The 25,212-nt window shown below is 41.4% G+C and overlaps 1 protein-coding gene across 1 annotated transcript in view; it reads left to right on the top strand.

Annotated features, from left to right (window-relative positions):
* The first annotated feature begins 238 nt into the window (after window positions 1-238).
* CNGB3 (cyclic nucleotide gated channel subunit beta 3) overlaps window positions 239-25,212 on the top strand; it is an 82,418-nt gene continuing 57,444 nt past the window's right edge. Inside the window, exons 1-3 of the mRNA XM_063131312.1 lie at window positions 239-352; window positions 5,442-5,535; window positions 21,510-21,690. Of these exons, the coding sequence (XP_062987382.1) occupies window positions 239-352; window positions 5,442-5,535; window positions 21,510-21,690 (389 nt within the window). The remainder of the gene's footprint in view (window positions 353-5,441; window positions 5,536-21,509; window positions 21,691-25,212) is intronic.

Below are 25,212 nucleotides of genomic sequence, written 5' to 3'. Positions count from 1 at the left end.
CACTTTAAACATAAAACTACAAGTAATTTTATATTGCAATCTGTAAAACAAAAGGAACTATGGCAAGGAGAGCTGTCATTGGAACAGCCTACCTTTGTAGGAGGTTACTAAGTACTAAGCAGAACTAAGCCCTGATTTAACATCTAATTGGCTTCAATAGTACTAGCAAAGGAAGCCAAATGCCTTTAGCTTTCAGCTGTAAGACACCCGAGGTTTCAGAAAGACTTTGTGGGCAAAAATGTTTAATACACTGAAAGCAAAATTCAACAAAGTGCTGCCAAGTCTAGCAGAGGAAAAAGTGAGCGATGTTCCATCCCCTGAAAAACCATCACCTCCGCCTCCTCCAGAGCAGGTAGGTCTTCATAATTTATTCTAGCTACAGAGGTTATATTTTTTTCTGAATATGAAAAACATCGATGCTTGCTGCAGACAACAGACTTTTGGAACACGTTGATTATTGTCCTGAAATATAGACATTTTTGTTCAATGCTAACTAACTTTTAGCATGATCTATACTTTATTCTTTCTTTGTATTATGTTACTTCATTTGCAAAGTATCATTTTCTGAGATCTTCCAAATCCACACAAGGTCCCAAAGTGACCTATTCAACTACAAAATATCACACACAGCTCCAGATCAAATGTGTGTTTACTCAGAAGTAAATCTGCAACTTGGCTCGGGCCAAATTCCCATAAAGCTGGGGATGAAGGAAATTTAAAACACAACATGGGTTAGCAGGAGGGGAGAGTGTAAACCTTCCAACAATGTCTAGCTTAGCCCTAAGTCAGAGGTTAATTGAGCAAACTCTTAGAGGAGTTTTAACAAGGTTTAATGAGATCCGTGTAGTCATGGTCCATTTTTTTCTTTTTAATTGACCTCTATCTTTACCAGTTCCAAACTCTGACTTCCATGCCCTTAAGAGGTGCATAAAAGAGAAGATTCAGACTGGTGTGACATCTGTCACAATAGTGCAGCTGTCATTATAATGGCAGCACCTGACAAAACTCTCCCTTCTGTGCAACTGTTAGAAGTGAACTGTAAGAATCTATTAAAATGTTACATAGGGCAGTTGCTGCTGAAAATAGGTTCAACACTGCCAGGTTCTAAATGGCTGAAATACATCTGGACTCAGCTTCTACATGAGTTGGTAGGTAATCAGCATACTTCCTCTGTGGATGTTGTCAGCACCAACAAGCATGGGTATTTACCACACATGACCCACATGGGTTGCTAAATCCAGCTATTATCAAAGCCATGTGCAGATGGAACACATGGAAGCTAATATTTCCAAGGTATTCTTCTCCCTGAGGCAGAGCAGCAAATAATGCCTCTCTTCCCCGCCCACAAGTCAAGGTGCATAGTACCAAAAGCCAGCCAAGTTATTTTGGTACATACAGCAGAAAATCCTATAAGTACCTCTCCCCATCCCAGCAGTAGAAATACAATAATAACAATATTATTGTTAAATAATAAAAAAATAATTTGCTGCCCTTTTACAACACTCACAATCTGCTAATTGAGGTCACTGCTTCACTCTGCCTCATGATAGCGTCGGCTCTGATTATTGCTAGCACCACACCAGTGAGATGTTTGAATTTTGCCCTCAAAGATCTAGAGTCCTGGTATCTGTATTAGATAGGTCCATATTTCCAATATTTCTGTGAAGGCTTTCTTTCTGATTAATATAAATGAATATTAGATTAGTGTAAAGAATTACTCAACTGGGCAATGTGAGTTATACTTCCTGCTTAAGAGAGAAAAGTATGACATTTTGTGTACTTTAAAATATATTCTATAACACTCAAGAATATTTGGTAGGTTTGCTTTAAATGTGCATAAACTTTACAGACCGATAAAATAGCTTGATTAACTGCACCACCAGGATGTGGCTAATTTTTTTAAAGTTAGCCATTCATCTTAATTGCGTTTTTGTAAGCAAAGGAAATTCTGCTTCTATTGGTTACAATGATTTAATTAAGGAAGTGATCCCACACACACTTTATGAGAAGGGCAATTTCCTCTGAAAATAATGGAGCTTACTTCCAAATAAATGTGTTTACAATCAAAATGTAAATGTATGCAAAAGCTCTTGACTTATGAAGGGAACTTGTTTCCTCTCACAGATAAGCCATTCCCAAAGAAGTGAGGAAATGAAATAGATATGTTATAGGAGACCTGTGAGCGTATCTCCTGATAAGTTTCTTTTTCTTACTTTGAAGAACATGTAGAGGGCATCATTTTGATCAGAGCAGTGGCACTGAGTAAGCAGGTTTTAAAACTTCCCCCATGCTTAGGGAGTGACCAGATACAAAATTGGGCAGAGCCCTTGTAGCTTGAACTGTTGTGATGAAGAGGGAATTTCACCAACTGCTGCATGCATAGAAATGACACCTGCTGAAATTCCCTTCTCTATACAACAGTTAAAGATACAGGAGCCCTGTCCTCCATTTCATATGGTCACCCTACCCATGCTGTGGTCATGATCTAACTCACCTTTTCCAAAGAGCTGCTATTAGCCCTGTTCGGGGAGAAAGACAGGAACCTTTATTGTGTCCATCCTTTTTCTGCAGAAGGTCTAATAGCAGCTCCAGTGAGAAGAGATCATTTATATTGGGAAAAGGCCATTGGAGAAAGGTTAAACAACTCCTTCCCCCAGTGCTGCTTCCATGATCTAATTAGCAGCCCATCCACCATCCCTATGACTACGTGACAAAAAGCCTTGTTGGGAGATCCAATCCTAGATGTTGGCCCTCAAACAGAATATTTATATGTACCTCTTAGATATAATATCCCAAGCAATGAAGCAGGGGTCCCCAACCTTTTGGGATCAGTGGGCACGTTTGGAATTTTGCCAAGGTATTGTGGGTACTCTCACAAAATGGCCACCATGCAGGGCTTTCCCATTCATAAAATGGCTGCCATAGTGGGCATGGCTGGTCATAAAACACTAATTTCCCAGAAGGCAAACTGGTAAGAATAAAAGAACCTAAATACAAAGCAAAGGTGAGGGTCCTGAGCTCTGAAACATAAAACCACTCTTTCGAAGCAAAATAAAGAATGTACTGAAGGGCAGCACTTTGCAGCATTTATGGCACCCTCTTAGTTAAACTCTTTTTTAAAAAATGGTAAGAAATAAAATAAAATCCAAATAAAGAATGTACAGGAGGGGCAGGAAACCTGGTGGGCACTAAGAGAGATGTCCATGGGCACACTGGAGCACACAGGTACCACACTGGAAACTGAGATTCGCATTGGTTATGTATTTTAGGAGTAAAGTCTGTAACAAGGTTAACCAGCCTCAATTAAACACTGCAGCTTCAAAATACTGTAAATTGTGTAAGAAGTTAAACAAATGTACCAGAAATGGAGTACGGTGGTCACTTTCCACCACACATTGTAATATAGGCTTCGTTTTGCCATCTAAGGCACAAGAGAGAGAATTTGTTTCAGATTTGAAGGATGCACTGCAGCTGATTAGCTAAACCCTCAGCCCATAGGATTATAAAGTAATAAGCAGCTGTACATCTGTTTTGCACCTGAAAGAGGAGATACTGTATAATCAAGACCTCAGGGTAAGCTAGACCTAGTTTATGTGGGAAGGTTCAGCTAGCTGTTTTAAAAATCATTTTACTCATACGCCTTGGTGTGTCCTAGTTTTAGCTTTCCCTTCATCTTCCTTCCACTGCAAAACATTTCACACTATCCTTGTAGCTGCAGCCTTTTAAATTGCAATAGTCATTTAACTAAACCGAGCAGAATTATTGATATTCAAATGAAATTCAGAGGCTATTTTGTTCCCCCTTACTTTTCTCCATCATCCTTCCTTTGGCATCCAGTGGCTAAAGTCCCCCTTTCTTAGAGCTCCATACTTTTTGGCTGGTGTTGCTCCTGTCTCTTTCATATTAGCCTGACATACATAGTTAGGTGAGACTGTTCCTATAGCTTCATCTATATGGCAAGGAAAACATTACCTGTGTACCAATTTAGTTTCTGTTATTTATTTTCCCTTTCTCTTTGTGGATTGTGTTGGACTCTAACACACAACTGCATGGTGTATCAGCCAGTTAATTTGCATTGTTTTGAAAGGAGTGAACAGGCACGGCTTTGCGCAGGTTGAAAAAGCCCACGGTCTGATACAGCAAAGCCTCCAAGCAAATTTATGCAGCAAACTTAACACACTGTGCCCACCCAATCTGAGTGAGGGCACCCCTAGGCATAACCCCTGCCACAGCACACCCCTAGAGCCCTATGAGGAGGGGTTTGTCCACTCCATATCCCTGAGGGAGAGCTGTTCCATAGCAGTGGACAAAGGCAGCTGTATAACTCTGTCCCTCTGCCTACTAATCTCCCCTTCATTGCTAGGAAATGCAGTTCTTTTTTTTCTTTTCTTTTTTACTCAACAGAATTCCTCACGCTGTGTACCAGTGTGTACTTTGCAAGCCAAGCTGTGGACTGTTTTTCGAACTCTGGGAACTTTTTGGGGGGGAGGAAGGTTCTGCACTCTGTGCAAATTTCTGAGCAATTTGCATAAATTCAGGCCACATTTGTACAAATAATGCAAATCTGGCCATAATTCTGTGATTTGCACAAATTGGGCTGTAATTTGCACAAATTGCTCAGGAATTTGTGCAAATTGTAGAATCTTCCCCCAAAATGCACAGAAGTTCTTTTCTATAAAGTAAAGTCTCCAAATGACAGGAATCTGTGATGTATCTGGTTAATTTAATTTTTTTTTCTTTGCAAATTTGTAAAGCCATTTAACTGGATCACCTTTAATTTACTACTGAACTGAAAAAAGCTGCAACTACCGTCATACATTTTGAGTCTGCGTGCTATTGTAGCTTTGAATAAATAATAGAGAAGTAATTAACAGTTTGAAATTTCTCTGTCTCTCTCTCTGTCTCTGTCTCTGTCTCTCTCTCTGTCTCTCTCTCTGTCTCTCTCTCTCTCTCTCTCTCTCTCTCTCTCTCTCTCTCTCTCTCTCTATATATATATATATATATATATATATATATAATACACACACATATGTACACACACACAGTATTTCCAGAATGGGCTTTTATAGCACCATCACCCTCATCATTCAGGGAATCTTAAAGAGGGTCCAGATGTCATAATCTTCCAATTATATCTCGCTACTTTTTCTGTTTCTTTCTTATAGTGAAAAATCCGTTAAAGCCTTCCAATTGGTAGTGCTAGTAGCCCTTTGTCTGGAAGAACCAATATATAATGAAAGATGAGAAATATGTTACTTATTTATTTATTATTTATTTATTACATATACCGCCCAATAGCCGGAGTTCTCTGGGCGGTTCACATTGATTACATATTTAGTCATAGAAAAACTAATTAACAATGTATTTGAATGGTGCTTTTTTTGTACCCAAAATTCATTATTCGTATTTACACTTTAAATACCTCTGCTGCTCTCTTAAAGGATGAAAAAAAGAAAGAAGAGGAAGAAAGGAAGAATACTAGTGATGCCCCAGAAAAAGAGACAGAAAATACTGCACATCCAGATCCTAAGCAAGGTCAGTAATATATTTTGTTGTTGTTGTTTATTCATTCAGTCGCTTCCGACTCTTCGTGACTTCATGGACCAGCCCACGCCAGAGCTTTCTGTCGGCTGTCGCCACCCCCAGCTTCCCCAAGGTCAAGTCTGTCACCTCCAGAATATCATCCATCCATCTTGCCCTTGGTCGGCCCCTCTTCCTTTTGCCTTCCACTTTCCTTAGCATCAGCCTCTTCTCCAGGGTATCCTGTCTTCTCATTATGTGGCCAAAGTACTTCAGTTTTGCCTTTAATACCATTCCCTCAAGTGAGCAGTCTGGCTTTATTTCCTGGAGTATGGACTGGTTTGATCTTCTTGCAGTCCACGGCACTCTCAGAATTTTCCTCTAACACCACAGTTCAAAAGCATCTATCTTCCTTCGCTCAGATTTCCTTATGGTCCAGCTCTCGCAGCCATAGGTTACTACGGGGAATACCATTGCTTTAACTATGCGGACCTTTGTTGTCAGTGTGGTGTCTCTGCTCTTAACTATTTTATCAAGATTTGTCATTGCTCTCCTCCCAAGAAGTAAACGTCTTCTGATTTCCTGGCTGCAGTCAGCGTCTGCAGTAATCTTTGCACCCAGAAATACAAAGTCTGTCACTGCCTCCATGTTTTCTCCTTCTATTTGCCAGTTATCAATCAAGCTGGTTGCCATAATCTTGGTTTTTTTGAGGTTTAACTGCAACCCAGTTTTTGCACAGTAATATATACATCAAGGCAATCTACATGATGTATTGAGTAATACAAAGGTGTCATTCATAGGCATGCTAGTGGTGGGTTCTGCTGGCACAACAGATCTACCAGAGATGGAACGGCAGTATTGGATACTGCCCAACATATGTGGAATTAGAAACTTTTCCATTGTGTTGCATGCTACTGCTTTGGATAGATTTCCCCATCATACACATTATGACTTGACAATGATCATGATTTGGATTTCCTGTGCTGCTGATCCTTACCCTAAAATAGGGGCCACCAGAAGGCCAGACACCGAAAGAAAGCACAGAATCCAGACTGAAGGCGATGTCAAGAGGTTGCCAACTTGCATTTATTTATTACATTTCTATACTGCCCAATAGCCAAAGTACTCTGGATAGTACACACATAATTAAAACAATAATTGTTAAAACATAACGATAAAACATTATAACCATATAAAACTGAAGTAAAAACCAGCAGCAGTGTAAAGATTTAAAAATGCATTAACAGATTTTAAAACAACAAAAATAAAGAACTAAAACACCCAGGAGAATAAGGTCTTCACACCTGCCACCAAAAAGACCACAATGTACATGCTAGGCAAGCCTCTTTTGGGAGAGCATTCCACATCCAGAGCTCCACAACTGAAAGGCCATCTCCTTAGGCGCCACCCATCTCACCAACTTTCTCTGGGGCACCTGGAGGAAGGCTTTTGAAGACTATCTTAGGCTCTGGGCCGAAATGTATGAGAGGAGATGGTCCTTCAGGTAACAGTAGTTACCACCTTGGGCTTTTAACCATTGTTAACCACCTTGGACTTGATGTCCAGATAAACAGTGGGTGACAACTCCAGGCCATGATGGATAGATTCACCTGTCAGTTCCTCCAAACCAAGATGTTGTTAAGGGTACAGGAACAGAGTAGACTCTTTCCCCACGGATGAGTTGGCAATTAACCCAAAGGAAGGATCAAAGAGCAGCCAATGACTAAGCAAGCCTGTTAACAATTGTTTGAATGACAGCCCAGATTTATAGTTTTCTAAGGCTGAGTCAACTCAGCAGGAGACAGGCTAACATTCAATTAAATCCTGTGACTCTGGAACTGCAAATAGCCTTTGGACAGGTAGTATAGGATCTGCATGGCAGCCCACAAGGAGCATCACATTCTGAAGACTAACATCCTTATTTCAAGTCCCAACATACCTTATACTAGCTTTCCCAACTTGGTGCCTTCCAGATCTGTTGGGCTACTGCCCATGCTGACTGAGGTTAATGGGAATTGTCTTCCAACACATTTGAGGTACCAGGTTGGAAAAGATTGCCTTACAAACATTCAATTCAATTTACTTTTGGTTTTAGCAGTTCTTTAGTGGCTAAAGTTCTATTCCCTCTGGAGTCTTATGAAATCAATAGAGAAACAATTCACTCCAACATAGCCTTAGAAAGCAATCCTGTGGTCCCTGGCAGGGTATCTCAGGGACTATATGATGCCACCCCCCAACCGGCCCAAAGGCCATAGACACATCTACAACTTCAGCAGGAATCCAAGCAGGGATGTTCCCCCTTCCCATCCACCAAGGAATACTCCACAGTCAGGGAGAAAGGAAAGGGAATGGTGGGCAGGTTGGACAGAGACATGAATCCACAAACCTCTCCATCACCTGTCCCTGCCTACAACAAGGTACATCAGCTAGGATTATCTACCTGGAAGTATTTCTAAGGTGGAACAGGAGTCTATTATTATTTCTTACCCACCTCTTCCTCTTGATCGAGGTGGGGAACAACTTAGAATACAAAAATATTATAAAATACATAAAACTGATTAAAGCATAAAAACATTATTAAAATAACAACCAGATATCTTAAAATTCGACTAGGTAGGCCTGCCGGAAGAGATCAGTCTTTAGAGCTTTTTTATATTCAGAGAGACTGTTGAGTTGGCGAAACTCTTCCAGCAGGCCATTCCACAGTCTGGGAGAAGGTCCTCTGGGTAACAGTTGTCAATCTAGCTTTAGCTGGCTGAAGTAAATTCTGTCCAGAGGACCTGAGTGTGCAGGGCGGATTGTACAGGAGAAGGCGATCCCGCAGGTAACCTGGACCCAAACCATGTAGGGCTTTAAAGGTAATAACCAAAACTTTATACTTTGCCCAGAAACTAATTAGCAGCCGGGGAAGTGATTTTAAAATTGGTGTAATATGGTCACCCCTAGGTGTACCAGTGACCAACCTGGCTGCCATATTTTGAACTTGTCTCCGTCGTTCCACCTGGAGGCTTTGAATGGGCAGAGCGCTCCCAGATGGGAGTCCTCAATTTAAAGAGAATCAATCCTTTAGCATTGTGCTTTTAAAAACTTAACAGAAGACCCAAACTTGAATTCCAACAGGTCTGAATATTACAAAATGGAATGTATTTAAATGTTGGGCTGGCCTGATTGCACTAGTAGAGCAGCGGGAAGCAGCAGTGTTCCAAACAAACATTCCATTTCATTATTCGTAGGCCAGCCTCAAAGCGACGATATGATTTATTGTTGCTGTCTGCCTCCCTTCAAAATTGCCCAGCACTGGTATTCCCAGTAGTACCATGACTTAAAAGAAGCTCTGCATAGTTGCATACTGGTTTTGTGACATGTGACACTATAGATAATGTGCTAGCTTCCTCCTTTTTTTCCCCTAACACAAAATATTAATAATGTATTAAAGGGAAATGTTGTAAAACCATTCAAGCCATTCATTCTCTCATACATAAAATGCTTGTATAAATAAGCAATCAATTATGAGACAAAATTTGAAATTAACTAACTGTAGCAACTGGTGATCAATTCTATAATGAATCCTGGCATGTTGTATCCCTTTCCATCAGCATCATGTCACAGAATCTTGCCAATAAAATGATATATGGTCCCCAAAACAGACCTTTTTGCCTTTGAATGCTGATTTAGTTTTCGCAGGTGTTTAATGAAAAATCCTATAATGGGATAGATAGATGTAGGCCTGTCAGACAATGTACTAATCCATGGTTAGGCTGCTAACTGTTTTGCAGCAAATGGTTAGTGAGCATGTTTAAACCATGGTTAAATCAAGGTTATGTAGCCACCATGGTTAGGAATGGTTCACACAACATGCTAAGCCATAAAGTTTAGCTCAAAGTGCTTAATCACCGTGGCTTAATGTGTCGTCTGAACAGGGTCATATTCTGCAATGTATTCTCATACAATTTATATTTTCTCCAGTGGCTATGGAATTTCATCATCAGTGTCTTTCATATGCAAAATAGGAATTTAATCTGGTACTAGAAAGATGCTATTAAAGAATTTCAAACTGCTGCTGAGACATACGTTCACAGAGTACATAATGGAGGGGACAGACATTTAAAGAAATATATTTAAATTATTTGGTATCTTAGGCCTGATTGTCTAGTTTTTTTACCTGAAAGCTAGTATTCACCACTACATAAATATCTGCTGAACATTAAGAGCCTATTTATCCCCACAGTTTGTCTTGGCTTATACCCCAGAACAGCCTTCCCCAATCAGGTGCCCTCCAGATGTTTTGGAGTATATCTCCCAGCCAATATGGCCAACGTCAAGGATGATGGGGGTTCTAGCCCCAAACATCTGGAGGACATCAGGTTGATGGAAACTCCCCAGAACATATTGAAAACAGCTGGTGCAGTCTACGTATCATCCTGGGTGGTGGCCCTAATGAGGACTTTTGATTGTGTACTAGGACATTTAGTCCATCACTGTATGATCCCTCCCATACTGAGAGGGAGAGTCCTGCTTTTTGCACTTTCTAAAATCTGCCATGGCACAGGTCAGAGACATCTCTGAAATGGAGCTCTCTTCCCATGGAGGGAAGCCAAGATCAAGTTCTACAAGTATTGAAAGGAAAGCTTCAAGATCTTCCTTTTTAAAAAGAAGGGGAAAAAACCATTGATGATTTATTGTGATAGCAATATTGCATGTAGTTAATTATAACTAGTTATGGGTGAACTTATTTATTTATTTATTTATTTATTTATTTATTTATTTATTGTATTTCTATTCTGCCCAATAGCAAAAGCTCTCCCCAAATTAATTAGTTATTTTCTTGGAAAGTAATGAATTCATCCATGTAATCTCACATGAGAGTTCTCCTTTAATTGAGATCTCATTCTGTGTATGCAAGTTTTTTTTGCCATGAACAATATAAAATCTCATCTTAGAAGCTGTGGTTTCAAATTGCGTAGCTCATTGTGAAGTCACACGTCAGCAAGTTATGTGACCCTTCCTGATTGGTTGTCTTCACATGGCCTTTCTATGTAATGTTTACTCACCGATTGGTATATGGAAGAGAGAGAGATGGATCATTATATGGAGGTGTATAAAACCTACATGGATGTTTCTTTGAACATGATCACTTTGTGTGAAGAGTTCAAATACCAACCATTCCCTAAAGTGTCAAAGTGGCATTATCACATTTCCTCCTCAAGAAAAGGATGGAAGGAGCAATCCTATGCCCCCTAGACAGTGGCCTTTTCTACTCCTAAGGGTTATCCCAGGAAAATGTAGGGATCATCCCTGCCTGCTCCCATGATCCCCTGTGAGTCATTTGGATGCACAGGAATAGTCCCGGGACGATCCCAAGGAAAAAAGGTAGGTGTAGAAATGGCCAGTGTCTCAGGGGGCCATAGGATATTTCAGATACCCCAATCCTATGCCCCCTAGACAGTGTCTCGGGGGGGGGCATAGGATATTTCAGATTCCCTAATCCAAGATCAGAGACAGTGCTCTGACCTTGGAGGTAGGAATCAGAGCTCTAACTTGTTTCCCCTTCTTCCTCGCAATGTAAATAGAGATAACCATACCGGCTGCTCTCTGAGGTTGGGAACTCAACCTTAGAGAAGGGGGGGTTTCCTTGGGCAGGAAGGGGAGGAGACTGGAGAGGCCAGGATGTGAGCTATCCTGAGGCCTTTCCAGCCTCCTCCCCTCACCCTTCAAAGTGCCACAGCTAGTTAGGCAAAAAAAAAAGCCTGTTTAGTGAAAAATGCAGGGAAAGAGGACCTCCACCACACATCCCACTGTGCACTGGATGCTCCTAAGCCTCCGAGTTTGGGGGCTTGCGGTCACTGAGGGCGCAGCCCATAGGATTGCAGCCGAAACCAATTAATTCAGCACATGAACAGAAATGTCATCATTTAGATACAGAGTGTGCACGCTCTGAGGCTCACAATCGATTCCAAGCAATCAAAGCTCCCTATAAAGATGAGCATTACAAACGAACAAGCTTCAACCAATGAGCCAACAAATGACACAGTCGGCAGCATGAGTAATTATAACTCTGGTTTTATAATAGATTATTTGAAGACATTGGCTTTTGAACACTGTGCATTATTTTCTGGGGAGTGGTGATAAGCAAATGGATAGATAGATAGATAGATAGATAGATAGATAGATAGATAGATTGATTCATTCTTTGGATGGGGCTTCAAATGGTAGGCTGGGATTCCTACTCATGATAAATTTACTCACAAAGTGCTTGAGATGGCAGGCTAGGTGCCTACCTTTGAGTAAATCTACATTTAAGAACATGTGCTGGGGTAAGACAGGACCAGCTGTTGTTGGGAAGAAATGGTTCACGGGGTGTAGCAGCCAAGCAAACATATCCAGGATCACTTCTAGGCAGGGAGCTGGGAGAGATGTAGAAGATTTAATAAGTTTAGAAAAGGGCTGTAATTTTATAAAGTTTGAGTAACTGCAATCAAAGTTTGATGATGTACTGATGCAGTCAGTTGAAAACTCTTGTTGATTCCAGCATGTATTTCAACTCAGGATAGTTGTCAAGAAACATGACAGTTGAGAAATTTTGGGAACAAGCAGTCAAGAGGATAGAAACTTGGCACTTAGCACTTGTCTGTACTGATTATTTAGATGCACTTAGCTTGTGTTTGTATCAATTATGTAATTACTTGTCAGAGAGTTATGAGCCCCATGGCAGGAATTGAGCCTACTCAGCTCAAAAGAAAATAGAAAATTCCGAATTAAGCAGAAAAATCAAGATTTGGGATAAGCAGAATGAGAGGATTTCTGGCAACAGTCCCCATGTGTTAGATTTCTAGTATTTTAAATACACCAGTCAACATGTGCTCTAGAAATGTAGCAGAGATCCATGAGAAACATTTGCTCCTGCCACGCACCACCAGCAGTCCTGTTCTCCCTGGTTTGTGATGCAAAGCAAATTGGACACTGCTCATTTCAACAGATGGGAATCTACAGGCAAAGGCAAATTATTACTTGGTTGCTGACACCTACTTCAGAAACACCTGATTACAATCCTGTGTTGTTGGCCACCATTACACCGAAGATTCCTGTATTTTTTAAAATGTATAACTATTTAAGAGAGTTTTAAACCCACCTTTCAAAATACAAATATTTCCCCCAAATGTTCATATTAAAAATAACTTAAAATTAACATTAAAAACAATTAACAAAAGAACAATAATACACAAAAAGAGCAATAAATATCACATTTCAAATTAGCCATCATAAATTCTAGAGAAGTTCAGGAAGAGGCCTGGATGGCAACAATACAAAATTGGACCATGGCTCAGTGATGCAGCGTGCGCCAAAGGTCCCAGGTTGCATCCCTGGCATCTTTAGGTAGGGATGAGAAAAACTCTTGTCTGAAATCCTGGAGCGACACTGTCAGTCACTGTAAACAATACTGAGCTCAATGGACCAATGGTCTGATTTGGTTTAAGGCAGCTTTATTTATTTATTTATTTTTATTTATTTATTTATTACATTTTTATACCGCCCAATAGCCGAAGCTCTCTGGGCGGTTCACAAAAATTAAAACCACAGTAAAACACCCAACAGGTTAAAACACAATTACGAAATACAGTATAAAAAGCGCAACCAGGATAAAACCACACAGCAAAGTTGATATAAGATTAAAATACAGAGTTAAAACAGTAAAATTTAAATTTAAGTTAAAATTAAGTGTTAAAATACTGAGTGAATAAAAAGGTCTTCAGCTGGCGACGAAAGCAGTACAGTGTAGGCGCCAGGCGGACCTCTCTGGGGAGCTTGTTCCACAACCAGGGTGCCACAGCGGAGAAGGCCCTCCTCCTAGTAGCCACCTGCCTCATTTCCTTTGGCAGGGGCTCACGGAGAAGGGCCCCTGTAGATGATCTTAAGGTCCGGGTAGGTACATATGGGAGGAGGCGTTCCTTCAGATAACCTGGCCCCAAACCGTTTAGGGCTTTAAATGTCAATACCAGCACTTTGAATTGGGCCCGGACCTGGACTGGCATCCAATGAAGTTGTAAAAGGACTGGCGTAATGTGATCTCGCCGGCCAGTCCCTGTTAATAACCTTGCTGCCCTGTTTTGCACCAGTTGAAGTTTCCGGACCGTTTTCAAGGCAGCCCCACGTATAACGCATTGCAGCAATCCAAACGAGAGGTTATCAGAGCATGGATAACTGTAGCTAAGCTATCTCTTAGCCCTGTCCTCCTTTTCATGTGCTCACCCTAACCTGTGTGTAGAGGCCTGCCAACATTTATAGCAGCCTTCCCCAACTCAGCGCCTTCCAGACCATTGGATGTCAACTCCTTTCAGCTCCAACCAACATGGCCACAATGGTCAGCAATGCTGGGAGTTGTAGTCCAAAGCACCTGGAGAGTACCACATTGGAGGAGGCCTACAACAGATTGGCAGTGCTGATTGGCTGCAGATTGGTTTCAGAATTCACACCCATGTTATAGCTACACGGGATCAGACCATGGCAAAGTGGCTTCCATCCTGCCTGCAGTGTGTGTGTGTGTGTGTGTGTGTGTGTGTGTGAGAGAGAGAGAGAGAGAGAGAGAGAGAGAGAGAGAGAGAGAGAGAGAGAGAGAGAGAGAAGTAGACATATAAGTTAAGAAGATGAAATTTCACAGGCTGTGAAAATTGAAGGATTTAAGAGATATGATTGGTATTCTAATGAATGCTCGGTGGACACTGCATTTCCAGGCTACAGCTCAGCAAGCTCTGTCAGTCAATGGAAAAAAAACGTCCTTTGAGTATCAACTTAATTCCTCATCTTCTTGTCCTGGACACTTATCACTGATCCTCTGTTCTTTCAACCAGTCACCATGCAGACTCCCCAGTCTCAGAGAAATGTATGCATTGTCATTAAAGATTAGTCAGAGCTTGACTTTTTGAATAGACCTGCTTCAGCTGTGAAAGGCTAAAATGAAGGAAGCTAATCCTTATTTTTAATTGTTGACAGGAAAATGCTGTTCTATATGTATGCATGATCTCTCTCTCTCTCTCTCTCTCTCTCTCTCTCTCTCTCTGTTCACAAGTCCTTCTTGGCCTCTCTAATCCATCCAAGAGACTAAAGAGTCAAACTAGACATTACACTAAATTCTGTGCTATCTCCATATAATGTCCAGATATTTTTTAACTTTGATATTGATTTCAGTGGGGTGATTTTCTTCAGGACTTCAGTGTACAGGGAGAGGAGGGTTAACCATTCCATCCCCTGTTCTGCAGTTACCTCCCTTTGACCACAATGGGAGCTTTTTTTTTCTTTTCCCTTAAAAAGGCAAATTGCAGTGGAAGGGGAGATTTTTATTGGAATCACAGCAGAGGCAGGAAAGGTTAAATCTTTCCACTGATACACAGTGGTTCCAATGAAAATTGCCTCTCCCCATGCCTATTATTAGATGTTTTAAATGCCCTGATGTGGTTGCTAGCTGCACATTTAGCATGATGTGTAGTCAGGGCCGGAGCTACCATTAGGCCAACTAGGCAGCCACCTAGGGCACAGACCTCAGAGGTGTGCAGTACTGACCTTTAAGGGTCACAGTTTTATACAAAGTAGCAGTTTTAAGAAAAAAAACGTAATAAAATAAATTCTTCTTGAACAGCTGAATAGAAGTTGGCAATTTGGGGGGGGGGTGCAAGTAGCTCGCCTTGCCTAGGGCGCACAATAGTCTGGCACCGGCCCTGTGTGTAGTTTGGTAAACTGTTGGCAGATCAAGGGAGAGGGAGAGGGTTTAGCAGTAGGGCTGTGCACCCCACCCCCCAATCTGCCTCAGAGGCCGGCTCAGAGCCCCTGAAGCAGGCCCGGTTCAGCTCGGGGGTGCTTCAGGGGTTGCCTGACCTGCCTCGGTGCCAAAGCCAAGGCAAGTTTCGGGCCCTCCGAGGTGACTGAGGGCCTTGCTAGACCTACCTTTGAATCCGGTCTTCAGACGCAGCGAGCCCGTGCTACAATTAGCACGGGCCATCGCGCCTATCCAGACGTCAGACGCAATGGGGAAAGGAAAGCCCCGTTGCGTCCTCCATTTTTAAAAAAAAGTTAAAGGGGCCATGTGCGCAGGAGCGCACCAACGAAAAGGTAGGGAAGAAAAGGCTCTTCCCCCCCCCATCTCTCCTGCCGGGTCTGCTCTTTCCCCCCTGGCCCCCATCACTCCTCCCCCCACCACGATTCCCTCACCCCGATGGGCACAGCGGGGCTTCTCCCAGCTACTCGCAAGTAAGCAAGCAGCCGGGAAAAGCTGCGGAACCTGCTAGACTTTCTGCAGCTCCGGGCTCAGCCCGGGGCTGCGGAAAAACCGGGCCACAAGTGGATCCGGTTATCCCGGGTCAAGGGAGGGTTTATCCCGGCCTGACCCTGGGATCCCCTGTGCATCATCTGCACGCACAGCAGGTAGCCCAGGCCTCGCACCAGGCTAAACTCTCATCTAGGAAGGCCCTCAGACTTTTCTGGGTGCCAGCCACAGGTTGGTTGTGGGATATGGCCATCACTAATGGGCCTCCCATAATGAAGCACCCTGTATCCACACTGAGATATTTTGGAAAGCACCTAAACAACAAGGGTAAGGAAACTAGAAGACACAGAGCACTGTTAAATGAATTTCCCTTGAGGTGACTCAAAGCCAAGCTACACAATCAGCAGTGTTGCATGGTGCAGCTCTTCCCGGACTGCACCATTTCAAAGTGTGGGGGAGGTCCTCTCCCATGAAAAAAAGCATGTTTCCTTGTGCCATAAAGACCTGTTAATTAGTAAAATACCTTAAGATGCAATAGACAGCAAAAAGTCCTACAACTCCCAGCATTCCTCAGCCAGCATCTCTGTTAAGGAACGTGTAGCATTCCTTGAGCAGATGAAATTCCACTATTACCAGCTGAAGTTTAGAACCATTGCTATAGCTTAATACTCCAAATAATACATCTCTGCAATTATACTCGTACTTCAAACATGGTGCAACTATGTTGTTTACCAATCGCAATGAAGTTCTGACCAATGACAATTGCATAGGATTAAGGTCATATTCATTTTGATAGTCTTGTTTAATGCCAGTTAAGTTGCAGTCCAATCATCACAGAAAGCAGCCATCCCAATCTAGTGTCCCCCAGATGTTTTTGGATTACAACTCCCATCAGCCTCAGCTAGCATAGCAAATTTTCATGGATAATGGAAGTTGCAGTTTTGGAGAGGTTGGAACAGAGTAGAACTATTAATATTTGTGGCTTAGACACTATGCTTCTGTTAATACAGTCTAAGATTGCATTAGATTTTTTAGCAGCCACATCACACTGCTAGTTCATGTTCACTGCAGGATCCACTAAGACCCATAGAATATTTCCATGTCAAAAACCAGACGAATATACTTGTGCTCCCAAGCTCTGTTTTTCATAGCTATCATTTTGGATGCAGCCATTAGAAATACGTGCCTGACTAAAACATTCTCCCCGCCCCCTGCCAGATATTTGCATTTTAAGTTAGTATAGTACATAACTTAATATACTAATATTATGTATAGTATACACTTAACTGATTCTCTTCATTGTTTTTATAATGATCAAGAATCTTGCAAAGGCAAATCAGTCTGATTTGATCTCCACATCTTCATTTACAGGGAGGGAAAGAACAAAATAAAATACCCTTAATACATTTTGTCAACATTAATGTCAGCAATTAGCATTAGAACTGATTATTAAAATGTAGAGGTTTGGTAGCTTCAGATTGCTTGAATTTCTAAACTGAAGCATTAAGATGCCCTCGTAAGAGGAAAGATACAGCAAAAGCTTGAAGAAGTGAAATTTATAATGCTCACTTTTTAAAACAAGATTTTTTAAAATATGTGAAAAAATGAGATAAATGAACAAATATTCTGCATTTTGATCTGCATATTTTGTTATTTACAGTTTACATTTACATTCTACTTTTTATCCAAGGAAATGAGAGCAGAACTTTAGCCTCACAACCATCCTGTGAGGTAGGCTAGGCAGCAAAATAGTAGATTACCCAGTAAATTTTGTAACTATACATTTTCCCACATACAAGTCTGGCACTCGGGCACTCTTCTTAATATACAGGAGTACTTGATGGTAGTAGTTACTTTTGTAATAGTAGCCACTAAAATCATTGCATCAGCCAATGCAAGTGACTAGCAAACCATTTTAAAGGAGCAATGATGGTCTAATCCTGTGTCCAATTGAATCTTCAGGAAGCAGAGTCTTGATCGGACATTAACTCCTTAACTTAGGATGCAATCCTATGCAGGTTTAGACAGGAAAAAACAGTCCTACAGCTCCCAACATTCCCCATGCAGCCATGCTGGCTTGGGGACTGCTGGGAGTTCTGGAACATTTTCCTGTCTAAACATGCATAGGATTGCACCCTTAAGCAGTGCTCACCAAGCCTTCACCTTTGGGCAATGGTCAGAACAAGGAAGCTGGGGGAGTCTTTTCCAGCTTGCTCTGCAATCTCCAACTCTGTCGCTGTCTTCAACAAGCAGAAGAGAGAAGAGAGCCAGTGTGGTGTAGTGGTTAGAGACTTGGACTGGGAGTTGGGAGATCCGGGTTCTAGTCCCCACTCAGCCATGGAAACTCACTGGGTGACTTTGGGCCAGTCACAGCCTCTCAATCCAACCTACCTCACAGGGTTGTTATTGTGAGGATAAATGGAGAGGAGGAGGGTTATGTATGCTGACTTGGGTTCCTTGGAGGAAAAAAAAGCAGGATATAAATGCAATAAATAAATAAATACACACACACACACACACACACACACACACACACAGGGACGGGGGATGGAGGTAGAAGAATCCATAACTAACATCGCAGCACAGCTCTGAAGAAAGTGAAACCTGCTCCCCTTTATAAAAACATCTTGTGCTGTCCTAGTAGCAACCCATTTCAAGGGTGTGAGAATGCTATGTTCCTCATGCTTGTCAAATTGGAACTGGCAAGGGGTTCCCCAATGGTAGACATCATAGAGAACCACTCCTTTGAGTGTTTGTCCATTTGAAGTCAAGAGAGTCATCCCACACAGCCTTGGGAAGCAAAGAGATGGTTAAGATTCTAAGAACACCCTTGGGGTGAGTATGCACATTTGGGAAGAAGAGACAGAGCATCATTGGGGACTGAACATGGATTCCAACCTGCTATAGCTCCTGACTGAAGATGGAGCCAGTGCAGATCTTGAATTCCAATATGTCAAGACGAATGAGTTGTCTTCTTGAGATGGTAGTTTTCTATGTTCAGGTGCTAGTAGTTTTCTGTATTCTCAAGCAAGAGCATTCAAAGAGGTGATTCCCCAACCTACAGTCTCAAGTGGTGCCTCCCAGGAACAGTTTAGCACATGATGCTACCGATTCTATAAACTGGCCCATTCATTGTATGGACTCTCAAGAAAGAGAGGGATTTGTCAAGCTGCTTTCGGAACAGGTGGGGATGGAAAGTGAGCACTCGGAAGCCTTTCGATATCAGTCAATCACTGGAATACACTGGTTGTAAACCTGTATTGACTTGTTAGTTTACGGACATGCAGTGTAGCCTCTATTAGTTTATTTTCCAAGTATTGTCAGTTTCAAACAAATATTTTGACTTGGCACCAGGAAAAGCCATAACTCTTTTAGTATGAATAATGTTAATGGTCATAAAATTAATCAAAACCGATTAATCAAAAAGATTTATTTATGACTTGCCAGTTTCTCATACCCCCTGTGAATCTTAAAAACTACAGTGTACAATAAAGATTCCCTTTAAACATTTCAGACTTGCTGCCAAGCTATTTTCCTATCATCATATCCGATTTACTAATGCTGTATTGCATCACCTTTATGCAGAGTATCAAAGTGATGATTGTGTCTATGTTTTTAGGATTAGAGTTAAAATGCCAACAAAGATTAATTAGAAAAATTAATCATCTCAGGATACTTAAATGTCATCTTAAAGGACACAGTCACAATGACTCAGTTACACCCCCCTCCCCCAAATTTACATTTCATACTGACATATAAACATCTGTTTTGTAGCAGTTCTACAAGCTATTTGTTGAAACGCAAATCCAAGAAACCAATGAAATGCAACAGCAATTATTAGTGTGACAATAATGATGCCTTATAAACATCACTGTATCAATCTGGCTAAGCCATAATGTAGTTGTGGGTGAATTTTCAATTTCATCATGTCCCATTTCAAAAGGAGATAAAGAAATTTCTCCAGGCTCTTTAAGCCTATGATTCAGATTATATCTTTTCCATCTTTTAGAGCTTTTCTACATGAGGCATGTATTTTGTGCTTGTCATTCCTTACTCATGGTTGGTTACGGGTTCTTTAGATGATGACATCAGCTTCCAGTTTTGCTTCTGTTTTTTAAGATCTCTTTCCCTCTATTTATTTATTTATTTATTTTCAGTGGGGAAAATGGAGTATTATTTCTGAAAGGGAAAGAATATATATTTTCGTGCTTATGTAATTATGTAATTCTGCTATAGCATTACGCTATATAGAGGTTATGTAGTGGAAAAACAGGAAAAGAAAAGCTCTTTCTGAGAGCTCAAATCTCAATTCTGCAATGAAACTTAAAGTAGATACAGCAGGTTAACAGGCTCATGTAGAAAAGCTCTCTAACTAAAACTATTGAAAAAGCCCAAAGTTCCAGAAAGCAGCTCAGAGAGGGATTTCTTGAACAGGAGCAATTGCTTTAAAATCATCATCATTATCACCACCATCAGAATATCTCTCTTCAGTACTTTGCCCAACCTGGTGCCCTACAAATTTTTGAAGACAACTGCTTTATCTCTCCTACTTCCAGCTCTCACTGACATGAGAGAACTGGAAGAAGTTTCTTATAGTGACTTTGTTTAGATGACATGCTAAGCCATGGTGGTTAAGCATTTTGAGTTAAACATTTTGGCTTAGCGTGTCATGTGAACCATTCCTAACCATGGTGGGTACATAACCATGGATTAAATATGCTCACTAACCATTTGCTGCAAAAGGGTTAGCAGCCTAACCATGCCTTTGTGTGTTGTCTGAACAGGCCCAATAAGTAACTCTACACTTTTAACCCCCCCTCCCTAAATATTTTAAATGTTATTCTAGTCTGTCTATTAATGTCAGGTGCTAGGATCTAAACTCTAAGGTAGAGGCACCATTTCTTTACTCCCGGTGCTCCCATGACAAGGGAACTTCAGGTACTTCATTCCAACCAGGAGCTGCCTAACTGGGAAATAGAGACAGATCTACGGGCCAATGACCCACAGTTTCTGATAGCATGCTACCCTTCCCTCTATGTTCTGGATCACTGCTACTTTCAGGTCTGAGGATCTTACTGCAAGAACCTGACCTGGAACAGTTCTGCTGACCCAGTATCCAAATCCTTCTCTCTAATGTCCCTTCTTGTCCCTTCCTCTGTACCCCAACTATAGTCTTTGCTCTCCTCCCTAGTCTACTATGTTTCGCCACCTGGCATGCTATTGAATTTCCAACCTTGCTTCACACTGTGGATCAGAAAGCTTTGCTGACCTGATAATGAACATGATTGGGGATTATGGACCAAGGCTCTGGGCTTAATCCTGAAAAAGAAACAACCTGCAGTGCCTCGTCCACTCTTGTGGAATTTGTAAAGTGGATCTTAGCTGCACATGATAGGTTAACCCAACCCATTTCAACCTGGTGCTTTCCAGATGTGTTGGCCATGCCTGCTGGGGAAGATGGGAATTGCAGTACAAGAAATCAGTGGGTTTCCAGATTGGGGAAGTCTGGATTAGATCAAAACCAGTCTAATATATAAAGAATTAATGCCTTAAATCTGAGAATTATAATGCTGTACCACTTATTCCTTTGTCTTCTAAATTCTCTCCCCTTCTTCTCTTTGATTTCTTAAGAGTGAATGTTCTGCTGTGCGTAGGCAGCAAATGGTTATCCAATTTACAGTCATTGTTGTGCCCTTTCTGTTGTATCCGTACAAGATCTTATTCTCAATTTAAGAATCAATTTTCTGCAATAAAAATACCCTAAATGCTATTACCAATCATCTGATTCTAGATGCGGCAGGGCCTCCAGAAAAAGGACCTGAGCCCAATCAGGCTGAACCATCCACAGAACCTGCTGAGGCAACACATCAGGAAGAGGTGCAGGCAGTCAAAGAAGAGAAAGGAGAGGCCGCTGAGTGAGTAACATGAAACCCTGGCGGTTCATCATTCATAATAAATCTAGCTGAAAAATGGTGCTGAATAATAATAAATCTAGTGCTGAAAAATGACAAAGATCTGCACTTTCGTGCGACCAGACCAATCAGTTTCACAAATAAGAATTCACTACAACTGAAACAAGTTTTAAAAAGAAAGGAGAGCAGCTATATTTTAACTCTTTTTTATGCCTAAAAAGTCTGACAATTATGAAGTGACACAGGGCCGGCTCTACCATTAGGCAACCCTCTAAGTCAAAGCTGACTTTGGGTATCAGAACATTCTTCAATATTTAACTTATTATTTTATTTTTACTGACAAGGAATGGGGGAAAGGCACTTATGAAATTTTGTGCCTCAGGTGCAAAAATAATTTGGCGACCCTTGATTACTTGGCTGGCTGGGGAATGCTGGGAGTTGCAGGACTTTTTTTTTCTGTCTCAACATACAGAGAATTATGCCCTTAATTTATTTAATTAAAACTTCTTACTGCACAGCTTCTACATCTGAAATGTGGTAAAATAAATTAAATTAAGAGAATTCAAGTTAAGAAAATGTATTTGGAAAAACCCTCCCCCCCTCTTCATATGGGTTTTAGATCTACAGTTACCACATACAGATTCCCAAGCTGCAAAATTCATATTTTGGTGTGTGAAAACTGGATTATATCAATTAAAGATCAAGATTCAGAATACAATACTTGTTATTAATTTTTCTGCAATATGTGAGCTACAGAGGCTTGGTAAGAAGGAAAAACAGCCCCTAATACACTCAGTCACACCCAACAATTAGACTGTATCCTATGGTTTTATCCTGCACTCCTAATTAAAGTGCCAAATGCATGATTGTGTACACATTTGTTCTTGTTTTCAACAAAGACAATAGCCCTATTCAGGCATTCATCTGCTTCCATCTAGGTCAAAAGTTGTGCAGGGAGACCTGGGCATGCATGTAGGTCCCACCTCCAATCTCTTCACACACCCTGCTTCCAGATAGGTCTGTATAGGGCTCTGTAAGCACACTCAGCTGAATGTGTTTACAAAAGCTCTTTAATTGTGAACCATGCCTCATTCAGGGTTTCCGGGTGATTTCTGATGAATCACAGAATCTCTGGGCTCATCTACATCAAGCAGGATATTCCACTATGAAAGTGGTATGAAAGCAGGAGCCACACCACTGCTTTATAGCGGAATTGAAGTGCACTGCAGGATCTACACTGCTCCTTTATAGTGAAACTGAAGTGCACTGACAACTGTTGGGGCCCATGACACATCTACACCAAGCAGAATATAACACTATGAAAGTGGTATGCGGTATGTGTCATGGGCCCCAACAGTTGTCAGTTCACTTCAATACCGCTATAAAGTAGTGGTGTGGCTCCTGCCTTTTATATACTGCTTCCATACCACTTTCATAGTGGAATATCCTGCTTGGTGTAGATCAGCCCTCTGTAAGTGCACTACACTGAATGCACTTACAGAGACCTATTTATATCTTTGCTTTCAATGCACAAAAGGCTAACTGGAAACTGGGCATTTGAAGGCAGGTGTTATTTATTTATTTATTTATTAAATTTACATACCGCCCCATAGCCGAAGCTCTCTGGGCAGTTTACAAAAGTTAAAGCAGTGAACATTAAAAAGTATACAAATTTAAAACCATCAAAAATATAAAAACAACAGTGTAAAACAGTATCCATTTTTTTTTCAACGACAGTTCTGGGGTCCATTAAAAAACAAACAAATTTAGCATATGCCCACATCCCCCTACACACTGTGACTTATACAAGAGCAGGTAAACACCTGAATAGTTTATAACTAACTTCAGCAGTGTGATATTCAGAATCATGGATTCTCTTGACAGCTGTCTATTGCGATGGAGATATGTAAACCAAGAAGAGAACTTCGGCTATGGAGAGGTGTAGAAGTGTAATAAATAATAAAAATAATATTAGGATTTTCTATTTTGGTGAAGTTGCACAGAGCTTATCGAACAAGAAACTCAGGTTCAAAGACCATCTCCCCCCTCCTCCACTTTGAGTACTCAATCTTTGTCGGAGGGGGCGAGAGCATCAGAACTGACAGATCCCAGAGTCTGCTGAGCTGAGAGAAAGTGGGAGGCAGTCAACAAGACTGACTGCATGTTCAAAGTTGGGTCAAGACAGCCCTCCTTGAAGGAAGAGTCCAGCAAAAGCCTATTGGGCATGGTGGGAAACCGTCCAGTTAGGCAGCTGCCTTGCTTCATTTGGCTAATTAGGCTTAGAAGACAGCTCCTAGCCTTCACAGGTGCTACAGGTATGAAAAGGTGTGGTTGGTTGGTTGGTTTTTACTGAATAAAGACTTTGTGAATAGCACAGAGAGTCTCTGTTACCACATATTTCAGCAGGAGGGCTTGGAATCTTGACATCACCACTAGTGCTGTCAGGCTTTTAGTAGCCCACTGGACAGCTAGATGTTGGGAGCCCGATGATGATGATGACGATGATGATTTATTACATTTATATACCATAGCCAAAGCTCTCTGGGCAGTTTACAAAAGTTAACAGTGAACATTAAAAAGAAATATACAAAATTTAAACCCATAAAAAGCATAAAACACAAACAAAAACAGACAATATCCATTTGAAAACAACTGTTCTGGGGCCAGTTAAAAAAAACCCAGCATTTGCTGTTAAATGCTTGGGAGAAGAGAAAAGTCTTGACCTGGCGCCGAAAAGATAACAATGTTGGCACCAGGCGAGCCTCGTCAGGGAGATCATTCCATAATTGAGGTGCCACCACTGAAAAGGCCCTCTCCCTGGTTGCCATTCTCCGAGCTTCACTCGGGGTAGGCACCCGGAGGAGGACCTTAGATGTTTCCCAATGATGCTGGGAAAGAGGGTTAACAAGGAGAGTCATCCCTGCACACTTTATTTCCTAGTGCAACAGGGCTCCCAAGGGCTTGCTAATCAGTTCTGTGTACTCAAGCTTAGTTACAGTAGGGCAGATTCCAGATGTTTTGGACAACAGCTCTCATCAGCCCCTGCCAGCATGGCCAATTGTCAAGGACAATGGGAACTGTAGTCCAAAACATCAAGAGAGCACCAGGTTGGGGAAGGTTGTAGTGACTTATGGAGACTAGATTTCTCCCCGTTTCCTGGCCGTCCCATTTATATCCCCCCTTTCCACCTGACAACAAGCCTCCAATGCGACTGACAATAAGGAAAAATTAATACTTTTTTTTTTTTTTAAGGCAGTAGCGTCTGCCTTAAAAGGGTCTGTGGGTATGAGAACTTGAAAATTCCACTCTCCCGGCCTTAGATGTTGCTGCTGCTGCTTCTATTATGTCCCCACTCCCAATTACTGCTCAAATGCATTTTGATTCTCCACCCTCTGTTCAGGATGCATCCTTTTCTATAAGGTCTATTATGAAGAGAGTTCCTTTGTACGTGGAGGCAGGGGGAGTTGTATCACCTCTGGATGGAGAAACCAATTTGTTATCCTGTCAAATGACTCATTTAGCTTG

Source organism: Elgaria multicarinata, chromosome 7, assembly GCF_023053635.1.
Source record: "Elgaria multicarinata webbii isolate HBS135686 ecotype San Diego chromosome 7, rElgMul1.1.pri, whole genome shotgun sequence".
Taxonomy (NCBI): domain Eukaryota; kingdom Metazoa; phylum Chordata; class Lepidosauria; order Squamata; family Anguidae; genus Elgaria; species Elgaria multicarinata.
This window is presented reverse-complemented; position numbering and strand designations above follow the sequence as displayed.